The sequence below is a fragment of the Solanum pennellii genome, chromosome 10 (genome assembly GCF_001406875.1).
Source record: "Solanum pennellii chromosome 10, SPENNV200".
Taxonomy (NCBI): Eukaryota; Viridiplantae; Streptophyta; class Magnoliopsida; order Solanales; family Solanaceae; genus Solanum; species Solanum pennellii.
Genome location: NC_028646.1, coordinates 57509264 through 57534275, shown reverse-complemented (window position 1 = coordinate 57534275; position 25012 = coordinate 57509264). Strand labels below are relative to the sequence as shown.

General features: G+C 34.0%; 1 protein-coding gene across 1 annotated transcript; it reads left to right on the top strand.

Annotated features, from left to right (window-relative positions):
- Positions 1-18539: 18539 nt before the first annotated feature.
- LOC107001400 (transcription factor bHLH139-like) lies at positions 18540-20329 on the top strand. Its single transcript, XM_015199466.1, has 5 exons — positions 18540-19007; positions 19096-19299; positions 19384-19449; positions 19542-19607; positions 20237-20329. The coding sequence occupies exons 1-5, from the start codon at positions 18540-18542 to the stop codon at positions 20327-20329; spliced, it is 897 nt and encodes a 298-aa protein (XP_015054952.1).
- The last annotated feature ends 4683 nt before the right edge of the window (positions 20330-25012 follow it).

Below are 25012 nucleotides of genomic sequence, written 5' to 3'. Positions count from 1 at the left end.
ACAAGCCTCATCTTTCATTCATCACATTTATATCTCAGAGGTCGCAGAGAAGCCTCATCTTTCATTCATCACATTCATATGGTTAATTTTAGACATCATATAGTTATTTCATGAATTCATCATATACTAAGCTCAACATAAATGTAACAACCATCTATCATAAGAGTCAATTCGAAACAGAATAAAAATATATCATAAATACATTTGCCAAACACGACCTTATTACAAAAGCTTCGAAATGAAAGTACAAAAGAAACGCTAGGGACAACATACACTAGCTTTGTCTAAAACTAAGGCTAGACTAAAACTGTAGCATCCTCGAAATCAAGAGGACCTACCAAATGGTATGCAGAAACGCTGATGTCCAAACCGTTGCAAGAGTTGTGAATATGTCCTTAACCTGCATCTATAAAATAGTGAATAGTAGGGGTTAGTACACCACTTGTACTAAGTATGGGTGTATTCACACATACACGTAAGGCTATGCATGATCAAAGAAAAGCTCTTCCTAAACAACAGGCTATTTCTGGAAAGTCTAGTGACTAGACTTTCCTAAATCGTGAGATGTGAATTGTGGTATGAATATGATGTAATTTAATGCATTCAAAGTACACAACTCATTTTCTATATGATTACAAAACATTAGTATCATCCACCTAATTTTAGAACAACTCAAGCGAAGATTTGGAAATTTGATAGTCCAAACCCGAGAGCCCTATTTTTGACACTTAGATTATCTTTCAGTCTGTTTCTTCTTCTTGTTATGTAGTTCAATAATCTCTTTTAATCTTATCTTTCACTTACAAGTGTAATGGCTCATTGTAGTCCCATACCTACAATGAATCGAGTAAGCAATTCACAAGACGAAGGAGATGATTTGGCTACTCTACTTTAGATTCTTCATTCTTATTTCCTTTGGGTATGATTATATATATATGCCAATATTTATTGGCTATGCCCATTCTTTAGTTGATTCATAGTCCATGCTCCATTATTGGTTACCTTACTTACAAGATAAATATTTCATTCTTAAATTGGGTATGAATGTATTTATAAGTCAATCTTTATTAGTTATGCCCATTAATTGGTTATTAACCCTGTTTATATACCTTGAGGTATCTATTCATACTCCAATATTCGCACAAAACTTAGTTTATTTTTCAAGTCTTTTTTCTTCTTGTTGTTGTGTAGTTCAATAATATTTTTGATCCTATGTTTTACTTACAAGTGCGATGATTCATTGTAGTCCCATACCCACAATGAATCAAGAAAGTAATCCAAGGACTAAGGAATGATTTCCCTACCTTATAGTGAGTCATTCTTTACACTACATATTCATTACCTTTCATAAGCGATTCTCTATTGATCATGCCATTGATTTCATTACTTTCATGTTTTATATATTATACATTTCATATACACGAGACTTTGGAATCATTGATGTTACATTAAGACATCTCAAGTGAGGGCCCAACATATGGGACCTCAACCCGATGGCCTTCTTTAGAAATCACAGAGTCTGCTTCATTCATTCATTCGTACTTCACATTATTCATTTCATTCATTCGTAGGCTTAGGTAAACACCAGCTATACCTAGGATGAAGTTTAAGACTCTCATCGGGATCATGAAGTGAAATGACCAAGAATGACCTAATGTCATTACTTGAATCTGATTTCACCTCCTGATTGTCTTGCACAAACACCTTCAGTATTGTTCATTTCATTATCTTTCATGCTTTGAGGTTGACCTCATTCATTAATTGGGAACTTTAACCTTCACCGACATAGATCATGTGAGCATCATGAAATTTAGTGTCTCCCCCACACCAAAAAAAGGTGGAATCACCGACCAAAGTGATCCAAAACATGCTAGTGTACATGGAAAATTAACCCCGCCAGATCCCTATATTGGCAGTATAGGTTCGAAGACTAGGATATATAAGTAGAATTATACCCGGCATACCGGACAGTCTCATCTCATGAGAGTTACGTGAACCTCCGCCTTCCCGAAAGAAGGCATCACCGCTCATAGCTAGCCTATTGATGCTTAGTATATAGTTTCATTATATTCAACTCATACGTCATGGAAGATGGCTTCTAGTATGAGGACATCATAGCTCAATAGATGATTTCTCATCTCATCATTAGTATTAAGTATACATTAATCTCAATAGTTTCGTTAGAGTGTTCATAGAGGCTGGTCTCTTCTTTAGCTTTACACTCTCATGGGTGAGTACGTTTTGGTAACATTTACTTAGGCTCATTTGAGATTGATCTCATCTTTATTTTTAGCCGCTTTATGTTGTCACCACATTCATTAACATTAGCACATTTGCTTTTCATAATTACTCACCCCTTTACGTGAATGTTCATTTCTTCTTTATCTTCTAGTGTTGACTCAAGTATTATGGAGGCTTGCTTATAGATTGAGATTTACTTACTCTGTTGATGAATGGTCATCCTTACTTTACATTAATGAAATGTGAATTTTTCTTACATATCATCCTTTGGCGTTAATGAGACTAGCTCACACCTTCTAACACCTTCATATGTGAGTATTATTTTAACATAGCAGCTTAGGTGCAAGTGAGACTTGTCTCACTTCCTTTAACACCTCATTCTGGTCAGTTACTTACTTTAGACCCCTTTAATTATGTTATAACTCACGTTACTTACTTACTTTAGTGTAGTAGATTCATATCATCGTTTATGGACGATGAGCACTTCTTTTAATGAGTTTCATGAGTTTTTATGTCATTCTTTTAGAGCATGTTGGGAGTTGTCCCAATGAGTGTCATGCCCTTGGTTATGGATTCATTGATATTACTTTAGAAGTGCTTATATTATCATTTGATACTCTAATTACACAAGATTTAGCATATGATTAGTATTGGCTCAAGATTTGGGATGTTAGACTAGCAAATTCATTCTTATTTGCATAAGCCAATTTTACGTATGTTCATATTTAATTTTCCATATATATGAACCCTTAGCCAATCTTTTAATCTTTACATAAGTTTCTAGCCATTCACATATATTCATTTTGACTAAATAGAGTTAGCCAATTTTATTGGAACCAAATAGCCAATTCATTCAAGATATGATTTCATAGAGGCCTTGTAAAGCCAATTTTAGTTCATGGCTTTAGAGTAACGTTTTTAAGTCGTAATGGACAGCATCATATTAACATTTGATAACTTTAACATCTTCATAACGTCATATTAACAGCAAGTGAGCACAACAGACCGTCACATCTTCATACATAACATTTTCAGACATATCTTTAACATAGTATCATTCTTTTAATTTACATAATAACACTTAGCATCAAACGAGTCCAATTAATAGGTTCATTCGATCATTATTTAATAAAAAACCATACACATTAAGATCAGCCAGCACCACATACGAATAACATGATTTCTAACCTATTCAACATTGAAATCGTAACAAGGATACAGGAAAGGAGTTCGACAAGAACAACAGGAAACAACCCTAGTTTTCAAGATCTTTGAATCATTCAAAAGAATTTAATCTACGAAGATCACCTTGAACAAAACCTTGAAGAAAACCTTGAATTCGCCTAAGAATTCTTCAACGTTCTACGTTTTTCTTGCGGTTTGTCGCCTACTGCCTTAGCGTCGTGAATCTCAATGTTTTGATCATGATTTTTAAGTTTAGGAACTGATCTTGAATTATAAAAATTAGGTTTAATAAGTTAATTTTATAAATTAATTAACGAATTACCAAAACACCCCTTCTAAGTTGACTAAACATAGAAGAACATAACATTTAGTCAAATTTGAAAATTGGTGTTGACTATGGTTTCGGTCAACATTTTTACTGTATATTAATTAATTAAATTCTTAATTTAATTAATTTAGTGACCTAGGGTAAGTACTAAAGTACCCCTAAGTCATTGGAATTACAATCAACCCTTTAGGACCATCCTAGGTTAAGTACTAGGATGTTTCTTGAATTGTACTAGGTTAGCAAAAGAATTTCGGTTTGACCCCTTTAATTTAATTAATTCAATGTCTAATTTAATTAGTTAAAGTGACCTAGGTTAATTAATAAGGTACCCTTAAGTCGTTAACCATAACTAATCCTTTGGACCATCCTAGGTTAGATACTAGGTTGTCTTTTTCTTGTCTTAACCGAAATCTGGGAATTATTTTGTGATTTCGGTTTTGCCCCTTTAAATTAATTAATTAAGTTGCTAAATTAATTAATTAAGTATCCTAGGGTAATTACTAAATTACCCTGAAGTCGTTAGGATCTTAACTAACTCTTTGGACCATTTTAGGTTAGGTACTAGGTTGTTCCTTTTTTGTCTTAACCGAAATTTGAAAATTGTCTTTTTATTTTCGGTTTTAGCACTTTTAAATTAATTAATCAATTTGATAAATTAATTAATTAGGTAACCTAGGGGAATTACTAAAGTACCCCTAAGTTGTTAGGACCATAACTAACCTTTTGAACCATCCTAGGTTAGGTACTAGGTTGTCTCTTTAACTAGTACTAGGTTAGTGTCAACCCGGTTTTGGTCCTAGGTTGTCGGGTAAACTAATAGGTCCAAATTGGTTAGTCCTAGGTTATTTAGTTATTTATGGAAGTAGGTTAGAGTGTAGAATTGTTAGGGAGGTTAGGCACCACATGGAGTGGTCCTTTGTGCATGTTTTTCTCCCTAACTACCCTAACCGAATTCAGTTAAGGTGGTCCCCTCCATTTGGCAGCTTCTTCACATGTCTTGCACATGTGCTTGCACATGGGTTGGTTTCACTTTCCTAACTAACTATTATTTATGTCCTATGTGAAATATTTACTTATTGTCCCAAGGATTCTCACTATGTCCTTGGGCACTGCTTAATTTATATGATCATTTTAAATGGTCATGTGGAATGGTACTAGGCTTGAAACTTGGATGCCTAGTACTTTGTGTGAAACTATTCTGAACGGATTTTTCTTTTAGCTTAGGGTCTTCATTGCAGGTACATTTCTTAAAAAACCTCATTAATGTTAGAAAATTGGCTAACACCCTTTAAGCCAATATTTTGTAATATGCCCAATGTTTTGCTTATTTGGGTATTATATAGAAATTGGCTAATACCCCTTAGCCAATTTTCTATACTATGCTCAATATTTCTCAATATTGGGCATTAGAATGCCTATGTAGCCCCAATACGCATTCTTAAAAACCTATTGGGCTCTTCACTAGACATGTAGTTTTTCGGAATGTTACAATTAGAATTAATTAAGGTGGACAAGTCAACCCTTCACCAAGTCACATAACTCCCAAACACATACCACAAGTAAATACACGAATTTCACACACTTAATAAGGGTTTAGAAATCCACCTGCCTGAATGAAATAAGAATCTACTTCGGGACTTCAGCCTTCCCTTTCCGTTGAGCTTCCAAATCGATGCAATCTATTCAAGTATATATTCACAATAAGGTTTCGGAACTAACAACACTTACGATATTATCTGTTTAACCTTGACCTAAAAATTCACCTAAATATATAATCAAGTTCATACTTCTCGATGTCAATTAACATTTCAACCATCATTTTTTTTCAAGTGTTAAGTCTAGAGTTAAGTCATAATTTAACTAAACACTACAATACTAATATTTTCCATATAATATAATACCCATAATATTTAATCAAATTTACTAATCTATTAGAACTTGAATCAAATTTGTAATAATATACGCTAATTTTTAACCCAAACTAAGTTAAAGGAAATTATTAAATTCCACTTATAGGGATTGACCGAACAAATGATCTAACCTAGAAATCAATTAAATTCTCATATACTTTACCAATCATTATCTAATGATTGTTCATCATTGCCCAATTACACCCATAAATGCCATAAACATTTTTTTTCCAAGAAAGAAGTGTTATCACATATATGAGAATACATTTTTCTTTTACAAACAACATAGCCATAATAAAATATAATAATATGACATTCATGCAAATACACCAATGCCTTAATTTAAGATTTGATTAGTGCTTACATGTTGAATCTTTGGCCACCGATCTGATTATGCTAAGGCTGTGATATCGTTCTGGGAGGTTTCTTATTTTATTATTATTATTTTTTAATAAAAGAATGAATCCAAAAAGATATAGGTTATTAATTTGATATTTGGACTTGACCCATCAACCACCAATGAAATAAATTAAATTATTTAATAAAATCTCATCAAGTAAATTATCACTCACCAATAAATAATCGTAGTTAAACAAATAGTTTTAAAACTTTTCAAGTCGATTTTCTCCACTAATTCCAAATAACTCGAGGTAACTATCGAGAGTATTAAAATAGTAATTTTATAAAACTTTACGAAAGTGACCTTTCCGGTCATTACACTAAGTCTAGCAAAGCTGAAACTAAAGGACTAAAATACTGAAAAAGAAACTCATAACTATTATCCTCGGAGAATGAGAGCTCACCACTGATTTCTACTTAACTGAAGATCGGCAACCGATCTAACCGTGATCTGGATGCTGAGAACCTACACCTACATCAAGAAAAGATGTAGTGTACGTATGCATCAGTACTTGCAAGGTACTGAGCATGTAGGATAGAGTAAAGCTGAAATGATACATAACTGAACAAACAAAAAAGCAAGTATAATATTTTGAACATGATATATTGAATACTGAGATAACTGAATGCACTGACCAATTTATAACATGATGAAACTGAATACTGGATATGCTGATAAATGGTTAATGCAATAGAACCTAACTAAACTATGGGAGCTACTAATAAACCGATAATAAAATCACATGAGCTAAATATGGAGTCCGATGTACACGGCCCATCGAGAGGACTCAATATACCTTGCAAGAGGTATAAAGGCATGCTAGCGTGATCACTAAAATTATGCCTACAAAGGAGACTTACAACCTACTTGACTAGTAGTTCTGAGACTATTTGGGTACGCTAAACCCCAATACAAGTCGGTATTATGCTACTCCCAATAAATTTAGCGGTTAACTGATTATGACTAAGTTTCTGTAAATACGGGATAGCTCAAACTTAACATGCAAACTGAGAATGCAACAATTAATCTGATAATGATACATTAATAACTGAGGCATGTATATCTGAAGTAACTGAAATATCTTACCCAACATGTGTAATTGAGGAACTAAAGAAATACACAGCTAGAGTTCTGAAATTCATGCAATAATATGATTATTAACATACTAATCTGATTTTCATAATTCTAATAGCCATAATTCTAACATTCAAGAAACCCTAAGTCTAGTCATGATATGGGAATCAAGAAACTGACTGAGTCTAATGGGTGAAAAGGAACCCGCTAGTGAATCTCACGTACCTGGTGATGAACTCCACAAAGAAATCTTTAGTTTTTTGGGCTGGAACTGATGGAACCTTGTTGGGCTCTTGAACTAGGGTTTTTGACCTTTTTCTCCTCTCTTGCTTCTAATTTTCTAAATTTTGATTAATGATTTGACTGAGGTAAGTTTAAGTTATGTTTCTAGGCTTAAACTGACTAAAAACTCATGATTTAGGGTTTAAACGATGTATCTTAGGGTTTAAACGAAATAGAAAAAGACCGAAAGACCCCTGAATTAGTTTTTGTCAGAGCAATCGACGAATTGGACTGACGGGTCGTCATTCAATCGACGGTCCATCGTTTGAGTCTTCTCGACAGGCCTTCACTGAAATGGGCATGACCTTTTACTCGGAGGTTAGATTTTAGCAAACTCAACGGCGTTGGAAAGAGGATTCAATTTTTATCATATCATAGGTCATAGGACACCTAATTCCTTTTGTGCAATGATTTATGATCATTTGAAGTTGACCCAATCAACAATTCATCCCTAAGTAACTGCTAACCATCACCTACGGTCAGACCTACAAACAATAGAGTGAACGACGGTCCGTGCTGGTCGTCAGTAGTTCATGTCAGAGGCTGGGTAACAGGAGTCTCAATCCACAGAGACAGACCACAAACCGTGGTTTGACTAACTGACTGTGGATCGAGACTTAGTTGATTTTCTGAACTGAGTTTTGGAGGGGCTACAGTGTTGAACCACGAACCCACAGTATGGGTCGTAGATCAGACTACGGTCCGTAGATGATGACCGTAGATTGCACTTGTAATTTCTGAAAAGCTGATTTCTGGTTTATTTTGGATACGGGGTGTTACATTATCTTCCCCTTGGAAACATTCGTCCTCGAATGATGGCTAAATTATATGAAATAGAGGGAAAGAGTTGCAATCCCTACCACTAAATAATGAGAAGTGAGTTTCTGACTGAATTGAATTCCAAGAACATGTAATTACGCTGAAAATGCAAGTACAAACTGAGGGAACATGATTGTAAGGCTGAATTCACGCTTGAATGACTGAAAAACTAAAGAGGGACTATTACCTCAAGATGGAGTGGAATCGGAAGGAAAGAGGTGAGGATACTTGGCTTTCATGGCTGCTTCTGCTTCCCAAGTAGCTCCCTCTACAGACTAACTCCTCCATAAAACCTTGACTGAAGCGACTTCTTTTTTCCTCAACCTTCTAACCTGATGATCAATAATCTCAACTGGTACATCCTCATCAGAAAGTCTATATTTCACAGCCAAACTCTTCAATGGCACCATATAAGCTGGATCGCCAACACACTTCTTCAAAAGTGAGATATGGGAGACCGAATGCACTGCTGCTAATTCTGTTCGTAACTCTGACTCATATGCCACATTGTCAACCCTTTTCAAGATCTTGTAAGGTCCTACACATATAGGAATGAGCTTCCCTTTCTTGCGAAATCTCACCACCCCCTTCATACGTGACACTTTAAGGATAAGCCAATCAGGAAGTTGGAACTCTAGTTTCCTTTTCTTTACATCTGCATAAAATTTCTAATGACTTTCCACTATCTTATGTCTATATCTAATGAGTTGCACTTTATTCAAAGCATAAAGGAATGAATCTGGTCCTATCAAATCTGTTTCACCTGCTTCAAACCAACCAACAAGAGATCTACATCTATGCCCATACAGTGCCTCATAAGGGGCCATGTGAATGCTTTAATGGTAGCTATTATTGTAGGCGAACTCAATAAGAGGAAGGTGATCATCCCAACTACCCTTGAAATCGATCACACAAGCACTCAACATATCCTCTAGGGTCTGAATGGTACGCTCTGCATGTTCATCCGTCTGCGATGAAATGTTGTGCTAAGGTTAACATGAATACTAAGACCCTTCTGAAATGACTTCCACAAATGAGAGGTAAACTGAGGACCTCTATTTGATATTATAGACAAAGGAACACCATACAACCTGACTATCTCATTAATGTAAAGCTTGACATAGTCCTCCGCCGAATGTGTAGTCTTGACTGCCAAAAAGCGAGAAGACTTAGTCATCACATCAACTATCACCCTAATGGAGTCATGTTGTCTGCGAGTACAAGGTAATTATGTGATGAAATCTATATTGATAACTTCCCATTTCCAAGTAGGAATGTCAATATCTTGGGCCATACCCCCTAGTTTTTTATGTTCTACCTTTAAATGCTGGCAGTTGGGGCACTTATCCACAAAACCTGCTATATCCCTCTTCATGCCATTCCACCAATAAACTTCCCGCAAATCGCGGTACATCTTAGTGGCACCTGGATGTATAGAATATCTGAAATTATGGGCTTCTGCAAGAATATGTCGTCTCAACTCACCCACATCAGGAACACACAATTTACCTTGGTAGCGAAGTACACCATCTCCCTCTTGGAAAAAGATTTTCACTCTCTGATTGTGGACTGCACCCTTTAGTTCAATCAAGATAGGATCACTGTCTTGCTTTTTTATTAACCTCCACTACCAAAATACATTCTTCCCCATTCTGAACTGTTACACATTGTGTGATATGCTCATAAGGCGAACTCCCAAGTGAGCAAGCCTGTGAACACCCTTCACTAGTTCCTTCCTTTCTTCCTCATTATGGGCTACACTACCCATAGATATTCTGCTTCTACATTCACCTTACCAGGATGGTAATGCACACTCATATCATAATCCTTAACAAACTCAAGCCATCTCCTCTGGCGAAGATTCAACTCTTTCTGGGTGAACACATATTGAAGGCTCTTATGGTCAGTGAACACATCCACATGAACACCATATAAGTAGTTTCTCCTGATCTTGAGTGCAAACACAACTGCTTCAAGCTCGAGGTCATGAGTTAGATAGTTCTTCTCATGCACCTTAAGTTGTCTAGAAGCATAATTATAACCTTATATCGTTGCATCAACACATAACCTAGGCCAACTCTGGATGCAACACAATAGACCATATAACTCTCTGGTAGAGTCAAGACAGACGTTGTAGTCAATCTAGTTTTCAATTCTGTAAAGTTTTTCTCACAATCATCTGACTATTGAAACTTGACCATCTTTTGAGTCAACCTAGTAAATGGTGAGGCTATGGATGAAAATCATTCCACGAACCTTCTGTAATAACTCTCTAGACCTTAAAACCTCTAATATTTCTAGTAGAGGTAGGTCTAGGCCATTGTTTCACTGCTTCTATCTTCTGCGAATCAACTCGGATCCCCTCGCTATATACAAAGTGACTTAGGAAAAACAACGAATTGCAACCAGAACTCACATTTTCTATACTTAGCGAATAACTGGCGATCTTTGAGTGTGTGCAGAACAAATCTCAAATGACTCGCATGTTCTTCCTCATTCCTTGAGTAAATGATGATATCATCAATAAAGGTGATAACGAATAAGTCCAAGTACTGTTTGAACACTTTGTTCATCAAATCCATGAAATCTTAAAAAACATTAGTTACTAAAAATTACATAACTACAAATTCTTAATGACCATACCGAGTTCTGAAAACTGTTTTCCGAATGTCACTATCTCTGACTCTGAGTTGATGATAACCCGATCTGAGGTCTATCTTTGAGAAACGACTAGCACCATGTAGTTGGTCAAACAAGTTATCAATCCTAGGGATGGGATACTTATTCTTGATTGTGATCTTGTTCAACTGTCTGTAGTCAATGTACATTCTGGTAGAACCATCTTTCTTCTTTACGAACAACACTGGTGCACCCCATGGCAAAATACTAGGTCTGATGAAACCCTTATCTTTCAACGGATCTTTCAATTCCTTAAGATCTAGTGGAGCCATTATGTAAGGAGGAATAGAAATAGGTTGGGTATCTGGAAAGAGATCAATTCAAAAGTCGATTTCCCTTTCGGGAGGAACTCCGAAAAGATAATTTGGAAACTCACTGACTAGTGGTACTGACTCAAGAGTTGGGGTTTCAGACTTAGAATCCTTAACCCGAACTAGATGATAGAGATAACCTTAGAGATCATCTTTTTGGCCTTAAGATAAGAAATGAATCGACCCATAGACGCTAAGCTACTACCGTTCCACTCTAAGATTGATTCATTTGGAAACTGAAAACAAACAATCCTAGTCTTACAATCGACTAAGGCATAATAGGAATGTAACCAAGCCATGCCTAGAGCGATATCGAAGTCTCCCATTTCTAACTCTACAAGATCTACTCAGGTGACTTTTTGAGAGACTGTGACAGGGCATTTTTTGTATACCCGTCTAGCTATAACTGGGTCACCAACTGGAGTAGAGACTGAGAAATATTCTGAGAGAGTTTTTGTACCAACAATGAATTGGAATGTTATGTAAGGAGTTACAAATAGAGAGTAGCCCCTGGATCTAACAATGCATAAACATCCAGGTCAAAGACTCGTAATGCATCAGTGACTACATCAAGAAAACCTTCCTGATCCTAGCGAGCTTGAAGAGCATACAACCTGTTCTGGCGCTAACCGCCACCTGTACGAGATGAGTTACCCTGCTGAGTCGGGTGACTTGCTGGTGCTGCTGAAGTTGTAGACTAAGCTTTACAATTACTACCTCCTTGACCTTGTCTAGAAGGACAATCCCTCAACCCGTTACCAGACAGACCGTACCCAAAGCATCTATTCTTTCCTGCGATTCACTCGCTTGGATAGTTCTTACTACACTTAGGGAAAGTGAGGTAAGTCTTAGTACCTGAAACACTTTCCTGAGACTTAGAGCTTGGTGCCCTAACCTTCTGATCATGCCTGTTCTTGGAGGATGGAACACTAGCTATTGAAGAGGCTGGGGTTGAAAACTTTTGTTGACTATGCCTGATCTGGGACTGGAGGAGCTGTGTTTGCATTCTTGGCATTCGTGTTCCTAGCGTTAAATCTATGAGGGAAATGATCTAAAATGTAGAACGTCAAGTTAGAATGAAATTAGAACATACCTTACGCACGATAAGAGTAACAAGAAAGTGATTTTTTTCTTAAAACACTTCATAGTCTTCCTCTCATTAGATGTGGTGCACTTCACACCCATGAAAAGGACTACTTAGTGCAGCTTTTCATACATCCTAGGACACTTAAACCTAGTGCTCTGATACCAAGTTTGTCACCCCGAGCTACCCTCGAGACGCGGACAAGGGACTTAGGACCACAAGTGATCCTAAGCTAACCTTATTGGCATGATGATGAGCATACTAAAGATAATAAATTGGTGTGGAAGATAAATCATAAATAAAATAAAGGGGAATACCCATATACTAGAACTGAGATATATGAAAACTGATGATTTTAATACAAAGAAGATATCAACTCAATACCAAGTTGAAACTAACTATGTCTGGAAATAGCCTCTAACTGACTAGAAATGTTGGGACAGACCCCAACTAAGTCTAGTAAAACTGAAACTAAAGGAATAAAATACTGAAAAGAAACTCATGACTATTGTCCTCAGAGAATTAGGACTCACCACTGATTTCTATTGAACTAGAGATCGGGAACCAATCTAAGCGTGATCTGGATACTGAGAATCTAAACCTACATCACGAGAAGATGTAGCACACATATGTTTCAGTACTTGAAAGGTACTGAGCATGTAGGATACATTGATGGTCAATGCAATAGAATCTAAACACTGGATATACTGATAAATGGTCAATGCAATAGAATCTAAACACTGGATATACTGATAAATGGTCAATGCAATAGAATCTAACTAAACTATAGGAGCTACTAATAACCGATATGAAAACCATATGAATCAATCTAAGCGTGACCTAGATACTGAGAACCTAAACCTGCCAGAGGTATAAAGGCATGCTGGCGTGATCACTAAATTGATGTCTATAGAGAGGACTTACAACCTACTTGACTAGTAGTTTTGGAACAATTTGGGTATGCTAAAACCTAGTCCAACTCGGTATTGTGCTACTACCAATGAATTTAGTGGTTAACTAATTATGAATAAGTTTCTGTAAATACTGGTAGCTCAAATCGAACATGCAAATTGAGAATGCAACAATTAATCTGATAATGATGCATTAATAACTGAGGCATGTATATCTGAAGTAACTGAAATATCTGACCTAGCATGTGTAATTCAAGAACTAAAGAAATACATAGCTAGAGTGCTGAAATTCATGCAATAAAATGATTATTAAGATACTAATATGATTTGGATCATTCTAATAGCTAAGAATCCAATAATTCAAAAATTCAATAAACCCTAAGTCTAGTCATGATATGGGAAAAAACTAACTGAAAACTAGGGATCTAATGGGTGAAAAGGAACTCACTAGTGAAATCTCACATACCTCGTAATGAATTCCACAAATAAATATTTAGATTTTGGGGTTGGAACTAATGGAACCTTATTACATTCTTGAACAAGGGTTCTTGACCTTTTTTCCACTCTTGCTTCTGATTTTCTAAGTTTTTTTATTAATGATTTGACTTAAGTAAGTTTTAATTATGTTTCTAGGCTTAAACTGACTAAAATCTCATGATTTAGGGTTTAAATGGCGTATCTTAGGGCTTAAACAAAATAGGAAAAGACCAAAAGACCCCTAACTTATTTGTTGTCGGAGCAATCGACGGATTGGACTGACCGGCTGAGTCCAATCGACGGTTTTTCATTTGGGTCTATTGTTTGAGTCTTCTCGACAGGCCTTCACTAAAAAGGGTATAACTTTTTACTCGGAGATTGGATTTTAGCAAACTTGGCGGCGTTGGAAAGAGGATTCAATTAGCTATCATATCATAGGTCATAGGACACCTAATTCCTCTTGTGTTCATTTGAAGTTAACCCTATCAGCAATTTCCCCCTAACTAATTGCTACCCATTACCTACGGTCAGACCTACAGACCGTACATCGAACGATGATCCGTGCTGGTCATCCATAGTTCATGTCAGAGGTTGGGTAAGAGATGTATCAATCCACAAACACAGATCACAGACTTTGGTCTGACTTACGAACCTAGGTCTGTCTGTGGGTAGAGACTTAGTCAATTTTTTGACGTGAGTTTTGGGAGGGGATACAATGGTGAACCATGGACCTATAGTACGGGTCGTAGATCAGACTACGATCCGTAGATGGTGACCGTGGATTGCACCTATAATTTTGGAAAAGTTGATTTCTGGTCTGTTTTGGATACGAGGTGTTACAATCATCAGTGCCTTTCATCCACAATCACGTCCATCCTTATCTCAACTACAATAACAACCAGTAGCGGACCCAGAAATTTTACCAAGCAATATTGAATGTTGCAGGTGGGAATCAAACCCTGGATATATCAATCAAATTGTACCCACTTCACCGCTAGGCTATGTGTTTCTATTGATTTAAGTGGTGTCATATTAATTATATATAGGTTCTGTTTCAAAAATAAGATTGAATATATATATATATATATATATGTATGTATGTATGTATATATATATATGTATGTATATATATATATATAAATATAATATTTTTTCGACGAAGTGGGTTCATATGCAACCAAGTAGGTCCTGTTCACAACTACTGCTAATCCCCAAAATTAATCATTATCAACATTAGCCATCAATTACAATCATTATCATAACCCATTACTACATCCTACTAACCACCGTTAATAATTACTATCAGTAGTAAAAATTATATACCGCTAACAATCATCATCATTCACCACCTATTTATTGACCACTAATTATAAGTCATTACCATCAACAATTACGATTAATCATTGTTATTTTCAATCATTATATCATAAAATACTATCCATAGATATATTTATATAATTTCAAGGATCGAATAATAGGATAAATGATGATTGTTACAATAATAAATAACACAAAATAGTGAATTGGTTCTTAATTTACATTTCTTATTTTTTATTTGGTGAACAAGGTTAGGGAAATGCAAAAAGTAATTGGGAATGCAGAAGAGTTTGGGAGGAGTTAGGAAGGATTTTTTATTTATTTATGAAATTTTGTTTTTATAATTTATGATATTTAATATGTGAGTATTCAAGATTGGTAAGTAAAAATTGTATTTCTTAATAACTGAGCTTGATAAAAAAAAAAACAGATAATAATAAGGGCAAAAGACAAAAATCACATACTCTTAAGACAAAATTATTATTTGTTCCTTATAAGTTTATAATTATATAAATCCCTCAAACTGATACAATATTATAAGCGCTGATACATTAATCTGATGCGCGAGATACATTAATCGTTAAGTAAGATACATTACATTTTATACATAATACAGTAATCTGATGTACATTTTATACATGATACATTAATTTGATGCACGAGATACATTAATCTGATGCGCAAATACATTAATCTGATGCGTGAAAATGAGAGATTTTAGGAATTCATAAAACTAATAGGGGATAATGCTAATAAGAGAATTTAAAGGTGTGAAATCTGTTATTTTTCCTAATAATATTACTTTCAAGTTGTTAAAGGGATTATAACACTCGAGCAAAATGCAAGTTTAGTTTTATGAAATACATACTAACTTAGGATGGACTCTATACATTTATTAATGATATTTTTATGATAAAATTACGTGGTTAAGTAAATTTATACTAAATTACTCATCATAGTTATAATTTTCTATAAATTACCACTCGCAACTAACATTATACATTTATTATGTGGGTTGACTTCGAATTTGTATAATTAGTCATGTTTGTATATGTAATTCACCAGAATATACAAATACATATGTATAATATATAATTATCTAACCAATATACATATACAATTCACCAGTCTCCCACTCTCTGTCCTCTCCCACTCGACTCTCTCCTCCCTCTCCCAATCTCGCTCACCTCTCTCCTTCCTCTTCCGAGCTCTTTCGTCTCTCCCCTCCATCTCTCAATCTCTCTTGCCAATTGTCATATATACAAATACATATGTATGATATACAATTATCTAACCTATATTCATATAATTCGCCTGTGTCCCACTCTTTTTCCCCTCTCTCGCCTTTCTCCTCTCTTTCCCAGTCTCGCTCGCCTCTCTCCTCCCTATAACATGTAGCTACGAATTGTAATCATCAAACTATAGTTATAGAGAGTAATTAGGCTATTTTTAAGTGACTATATGTGAAAGTTTCCTTAGCTTTTATGTGTTTGTTTGATAAGCAATTTAATCAATATAAAATTGATGTATATAACAAGGAATAATTATACTATTCAATTTTCAAAGAGAAGCAAAAATTTACCACACATTAAAACTTATTTACATATTCATCTGAAAGTATTTATTTTATTTTTGTATTGGCTTTTATAAAATAAATAAAAGAAACAAATTATGTAAGTGTGGTTGTGCTATAAACTAGAAATTAAGGTGTAATTAAACATGATTAGCGATGGCAAACCCCCACCCCATCCCCGATCTCTGCATAATTTTTAAATATTTACTTTTTTCATTAAGTTGTATTAGTTTAATAAACAACGTCTTAAAAATTTATATTTTAGGGGTCAATTGGAAAAACATGTAAGAAGTTGTACTATTTTTACGGAGCCATTTTTGTTTACTATCTTGATTATTTTAGTAGTTTTAATGAAATTTATCTTAATAAATAATGCTCTATCACTATCCGTTGTTACAACATGTAAAATTTTAAAATTAAGTTTGAACCAGCTTAAAATCAATATACCCCTAAACCGTCCGTCCCACATTAATTTTTAAAAATCCACTTTAACCCACCCCACATCCCTCCAGCTTGCACAATCTTAACGCCACCCCGACCCATATAACCTTAAACCCACCCCGCTCTGCATCCGCCCCCGCACATGGCCATCCCAACACATGATTTCCAGACATGCCCTTGTTGTGAATTACTACTTATTGACAAGCTATGACGGCTTAGTCTCAGAGTTTTCACAAAATGGTAATCGCATATTTGATATATTTGGTGATGGGCAAGTCTAATTCTGGGGCCGGAGCCGTATTCAGAATTTCGAGATGATGAGTTTACTATTACGAAAGGAGGATCTACGATATAAATTCGATCAATTTAACATTTAGGTTCTTATCACTGAAAATCATTAGAATTTTAAAATTATAGGTCCAAAATTATTTTTTATCTATCAAAACCACTTAGAGAGGTGTTATCCAATTTTAGAAAGGAAAATAAAACAAGATAATTAAAAGATTCAAATTTCTAGCCTAACTTAGATAGGTCCATACGACCCTGTCTGGGGCAACCGAGGATATTAAACAATAGTCCTTTTTTCTCTTTAATGACGCTAGTATAAGAGATTAGCTTCCAGACACCTAGACTACTACAAATACTGGTTGTTCTTTGAAGGCATAATACATATATATGCTCTTTAACTTGATTTCAAATCACATTTACGCCCTTCAACTTTGGGTGTGCACAAGTGGACACTTAAACTTGTATAAAATTGAACAAATAGACACACATGCCATGCATGACATCCTGCATGTCGTTTTTTGTCCTACGTGGTGTCCTACGTATATTGTGTCACAGGGGACTCATGTGTCTACTTATTCAATTTTATACAAGCTTAAGTGCCCACTTGTGTATATCCAAAGTTGAAGCGCATAAACGTGAAATGAGACCAAGTTAAGGGGTATATTTATGCATTATGCCTATTCTTGAAAGATATATTTCAATATTTTTCCTTCTAAAAATGTCAAACTCAGCACCTCAATCGATCTGCATATTCTCAAGTGATGCCATTTGTGGTTTCATTTTGTATTATATTGAAAAGGACTCCCACGTTCTCCAGGTATGATTCTCAATCTTCTTTCCCCATTTTCTTAATTATAAAATTTGGACAACTGATAGTTACTCATAATACTTAATCCTTTTCTCAATCATTGCTATATATACTCTAGTCATTCTCACACTTACCTAATTATTAATGTTTATATTCCGTCGATTTGGTCCCTATCTGGTTGAACTAAGTCTATCTTAGTTGTAATTTGCCCCATTTTAGACATAATCTATTTATATTTAAAACAATTAGGGGCATATTCTGTTTATTGGTTGCTAAGTCATAGAATATTGATGTACCTACCAAAGTCAATCCCTTCTGTTATTGCTATATATTGCTATAATTACGCGCTTCTATCTCTCACTATTTCCAACGTTGAGTTTGTCTATTATAAAGAAAGAAGCAGATAAGAGAATGGAGCATGTGGTATCAATGTCTGAAGGAGATTGGAGTTCTTTTAGTGGAATGTGTTTTACTGAGGAGGCGGATTTCATGGCACAGTTACTTGGTAACTGTTCGTTTCCAAATGAGTTACCAAGTAATTCTGGTTATTGGAATATTGGTCATGAATCAAATATTGGATCTTCAGGAGGAAGAGAACATAGTAGTTTCTTCTTTCCTCCCCCGAGTCATGAGAGTCACTACTCAATTAATTCTCGGCCTATGTTGATGAGAAATGATAGTTCAATAACAACAGAACGTGGTGTGATGGATAATGATAATCCAATTGAAGCAGATGAGTACTTCGTTAACAACATGGAGTTTGATGAGAACACGGCTGAACCTCTTCTTGATGGAAACAGCTTGCAGCTAGGAAGAATAGATAAAATAGATCATAGCCCAACAGAGAGTTCTAAGAAAAGAGCGCGGTTACATTGTCATGTGAGTGTTATTCATCATAGTCCAATTTAGTAGTACTAGTTGCTGTTGTTAATCTGATTTAATGATCTCTCGTAATTCTGTGATGTAGGTACCAAAGAACAAGAGAAGTACAAAACTGCAAACAGAAGTTAAGACTGTCGAGATGGATATGAAAAGCAAGACTGTGCTTCAGAGGCAAAACTCTATGGTCAGTTGCTGTTCAGAAGATGAATCTAATGTTTCTCTCGAGTTGAGACGGAAATCCAGAGCAAGCAGGGGTTCAGCAACTGACCCCCAGAGCTTGTATGCCAGGGTATATATGTAACTAACTGCATGCCTATTACATTTTGTTCATCTGCTACTATATATGTAAAGGATTTTCTTCTTTCTCTAACAGAAAAGAAGAGAGCGAATTAACGAGAGATTGAAGACCTTACAGAGTCTCATACCTAATGGAACCAAGGTAATTAGTTAAGTCAGAGTAACTGCATTAGTCATTGATCAATCGTCTGCTGAGAGAATGTGAACCTAAAATGGCAAAATATTTTATGACAGGTGGATATTAGCACCATGCTTGAAGAGGCAGTTCAGTATGTTAAGTTTTTGCAACTCCAAATCAAGGTAAGATTTATTATCTTCCCTTCACAAAGTATTGCAATGCATTAAGGATTTAACAACACGAAGACGATATACATACACAATCATATTCATGCGGAGAGAACAATCTATGAGCTCAGACTCCCCAAAAATGTTTCTATTATTAATCTTCCAAAAATGCACTACTTCTGAAGGATCTGACACAAACTAAACAACATTTTAAAAGAGTTGAACAGTGTAGGTTGAAAAATCGCATCATATTGTGTGGACAGGAGTGGTATTAATAAAAACATTGTTGAGGGGGTGGGAGGAAACCAATGAATAAAATAGCTACTATATACTATATTATTTTATTTGCATATTTTAACATGCTATAGAAGGTCATTTACTTTTTTTCTTCTGTTACCAATGAGATAGTCACACACTTTAGAACTCTTTATTAATGTTAATATTTTATTGTCGTTAAAAATTATTTTTGTTATAGTGAGGCAAAGGTCCTGGGAAGGAATTTTATGTGCTTGTCCCATGAAAATATATATATATATGACTTGCACATAAGAAGCGTGTTTAAAATATAATTAACTAATAAAAAGGTACTCTGATACTTTGAAATGAAGAGTTGGATGTTAATGTGGTGTGTTTTGTGCATGCAGCTGTTGAGCTCTGATGATCTATGGATGTATGCTCCCATTGCCTACAATGGAATGGACCTTGGGCTTGATCTGAGGATTGGCAATCCAAAATGATAATGGTTGCTCAAAACCTACACATGGATGCATTCGATTTCTCTATTACTTTCTCTATCTCATTTATGTGACATTATTAATATATCACATTTCTATAATTAGAAATAACTTAACTTTAAAATTTTACTTACTTCAATGACTTATAGCCACACAATGGCTAAAGAGTGTTTTAGATCACAAATTTCAAAAGTCTTTATTTTTTATTTATTTTTAAAGTTTGTGTTTAGTCAAAATTAAAATGTCCTGTAAATTGACACCAAGAAATATAGATAATATTGTAATCTTATAATTGTGTTAAATTAAACTTAATGACTAGCCATTATCTAATCCACAACAACTAATCATTCTTCTGATCAAACATATATTCAAATTGAAGTTTCCTTTCTGCCTTCCATCTCAACTTGATGAAGGGTTTTATATTATGTTGACTCAGAAATATTATGGAAGTTTGCAAGAAAGTACTGTAATATATAATTGAGTTATAATGTGTTATCTTTTCAATTATAAGCTGATTGGTTGTATATTGTTTGTGAAGAGTATTGTTTTAATTTGTGATCCATTGATTCTCATCAACAACCCAACACGTTGCATTGAATTAGGTCTTTAAATCGGTCTAAATTACAGTAGGTGATGGATATCGATTGAATTAAGGGTTGGTTACGTTTGATATAAATTTTAATAACGTAGAAATTAGTAATACATGAATTAGTAATGCATGATTTATTTTCTATTAGTGTTTGGTTCATTGCTTCTTATCTAATTTTGTGTTTGGATTAAAACTTTACAAAATTTCTTCAATTATACCCTTAAATTGTCATGCCATTTTCTATTTTATGTAATTGGGTCAAGTAGATAACGACTAAACAATATATATATTTTTTTTGGCCTTCTAACTTTAGGAGAAGAACAATTTTATCGTCATGTTTGTTATTTTTTCACTTGATTTATTTGAGAGTAAATAATTGTCATCTTAATAAATCGAAAAGAACGTAAACAATAATAAAATCGAATAAATCATCTATGTTTACATATACAAATTGCAAGTTGTAGTTTTAATATGAATGCAATTTTATAAATCGTTTAAAATATAAAAATTAGAAAACCACATATTATATATCAACAAATAATAAGTTCAATTAAGATCATAAACGCCATGTGGTCATATATTTGCCGTTTTTAATTAGTAAATATTAAATAATTCACATTTCAAATATTGTATTGATTTGTATTTTGAATTTATTTAGCAACAAATAACTCCCGCTAAATAATAAAATTTATAAGCTAATTTATTTAAATAAATTTACTACTATAAATATAAAACATAAAATAAAGATAATAAACAAAATGATTAAAATTATTTGAGGGATATTTTTATCTTTACATAGATTAATCCCATAGTATTAAATCCTACTCCCTCCGTCCCCGTTTATATGAGTTAGTTATTGGTAGGAAGTTCAAGAAAGATCATTTTTAAAAAAAAAAATTTGTGGTCCAAAATGATTCATAGATATTCGTGTGGCTAAAAATCATTTCACTAAAGGTAAACTAGATATTTTAAAATTAATTTGTTATTAAATATAAAAATGTGTCATTTTTGGAAAAATATTAAAAATGAGAGTAAGTCATATAAAGTGGGACAATAAAAATATGTATTTACTAATACCACCAAATGGTAGATAGTAATTAATTATACATCTAATAATATCATATATGATGTATAAATAATACCTAGATTAATTAAATATAAACCCAAAATTCTAGCAAACACTCTATCCTAACTAATATGATACATAATACATGAACCACTGTTTCCTACAAAATGACACCTAAGGGTAAAAATGTCATATATAAACTAATAAAGTTTTTGAGTTTTACACCTGAATTATTAAGAGTATGAGTTTCATACTTGAACTATCACTCAATTAATTGTAATTAGTGAAATGTATCTCAACAAATTTCTGATGATGCCTGTATACTCTCTTTTTTGTTTTAAATTTTTTCCATGAGGCATTCCATTTGAAAGGTCAATTCCCGTGTAACAAATCTAAATAAATCAATATTAAGTTAAAACTGAAGGTTAAAAGTCAAAAATACTTCTGTATAAATTGATTCGCTCCAACTGTGATACTCACTATGTTAGGCATGATCTCGATATCTCTAACTTGAGAGTTGAGAGGAGAGAGTTAAAGGATATATAAATGTAATGACTCATAAGGTCATTTTTGAAAATTTTAATTTTTCGTTTAACTTGAGTTAATTAATTGATGAATAATTATAAATAATTAACTTAATTAATAGTTAATGAATTAAAAGATAATTTATTTAATACCTTATACTGTTTGATCTATATTTAATAAAAAAATAAGTTACTAGTTTTTGTCACATTTATATCATAATTGTTTTAATTAAAAGAAAAAGAGGAAACGGATGACGGCTATTCCATCACTAGAAGAATTGATCTGTGAGTGCAGGTGATAATTTATGGATAAGCAATCATCAATTCTTGTATATTTTATTATATAAATATGTATAGTTGAACAGAAAGAAGAAAAGAGAAGCATTGGAAGTGGAATTATTGGTTTGTTATTATTAATATTATATTATTGTTTATAGATAATAAAGTGAAACAAACTACAATAATTCAATTTAAAATTGGAAGTTTCTGTATTGTTACTGTATCAGCTTAAGGAGTGGAGGAACATTATATTTAATGTCCCTTATTGGATACTTGGCATTGACCTATAAATTATTTTATTTGAAACTAAATATGATATAGTATAGACTTCAACTGGATCGTGTTTGTAGTGCACTTTATTGGTATCGTAAATTAGTAGGTTGATTTTTATCTATTTAATTATCATATTAAGATCTAAATTTGATATACTAAGATGCGTGATTAAATATCAGGAGTATTATATCATATGAAAGCTATTAGGATTATTAGTATTTGAAGAAATTATGACTTAACCCTAAGCTTGAATTTGAGAAATATGAAGTTTGAATATTAATTGGCATCAATATTAAGAGCTTGATTATAGAGTGGGGTGTTGTTAATTTCGAAATCTCATTGTGATCATCTATTTGAATAAACTGTATTGGTTTAGAAGTCAACCAAAAGAGGAAGACTCAAATTCTGGAGTCATTGTTTGACTAATTGAGGCAAGTAGATTTCTAAACTCTTGTTAAGTGTATGAAATGCGTGTATTTTCTTGTGGTTTATGTTTGGGAGTAATCAGATTTGGTGATGGGTTGACTGTCTACATCGATTAATTCTAATGATGAAAAAGGGGGTAACAAAAGGCAACATGATTAATTGTTTATGTGTGATATGTTGAGAAAGGTTTGAAAGCTTGTTGAATCATTGTTGAGGTGATATCGTGTCTGTGTTGTGTTGAATTGTGCAATGTCATGAAAATAGTCATCTCCTCATTATTTGTGTGAACATGTCATTTTGCATTATTATGAGACATGGTTGTTAAAAGTGTTATGTGCATTTACAAAGAATCACAACTTAAAGAGGATGTACCATTTTGAGGGACATATCACGCGCCGCGATGGATATTATATTTCGAGGGACGTATCGCGCTCCGCGATGGTTATTATTATCGAGGGTCGTGTCGTACGCCTCGACAGATGCATGGACAGATATGTCCTCCCACGGGTCCCGGACTGAGTTACAGCGAGTGTGTATCACTAGTTCAGACATGCATCATTATACTTGACATTGCATTACACATACTTATCATTAGTGAACTTAATTTTGTATCTTGTTTATCTTGTGATTGCCTTTTTACGGAACTTGTGATTGATGAATACTGATCTTGTTATTGAGGATATGAAGTGTTGTTGCTGAGGAGAAGTAATTTGTGAAAGTGTTGTTATTTGGGATATGTGATTTGCCAAAGTATTGTTGTTGAGGATATGTAATTTGTCTAAGTGTAGTTGTTAAGCTACGTGCTATGTAAAATGTAAGATGTTAGGTTGAACTGATTTTTATGCAGGTTATAGTTGTGGAGGTTCGGTTGGGATGGTAGGAGTACCCATTTTTAATCCCCTTAGCTTGTGTATAGGGATTTACTTGCTGAGTACCGTGTGATTTGGTACTCACCCCTTGCTTCTACAAATTTTTGTAGGTTATGAGCCTGGAATTTTATGGTACTTGTCATTCGCTTCTAATCCGAGGCTTCTTGGAGATTTGTGAGGTAGTTGTTTGTCGTCTCAACAGACCTTCTTACTCCTGTTAATGATCTTGTTGTATTCTAGATATAAGGTCATTTGAGACTTGTAATTTCTTTGAATCAATTGTAATACAATAGAGGCTTGTACGCGTGACAACCAGGTTTTGGAGGTATAATTTAAGTTGATAGTAAATTTTTTACATTTTATTGTAATAGTTGAGTTTTAGGCTGACTTGTCTTGGTGGCATAAGACAAGTGTCATCACGTCTAATTTTGGGTTATGACAAAAAATAATTAATTTAATAATAAACTTGTAATATATATACTAGATGAAGATTTTATGGGCAAACACTTTGTGACAAATATTTTGTCTAGTCAACACTAAGTGTGTTTTACTAACCATGGGTGTAGGGGTGGCTCTATTGTGTAAAAAATAAGTCATATATCTTAGGCCCCCAGCTTTTTTTGTTTGTTTTTTTTTTTGGGGGGGGGGGGGGGAGGGGGG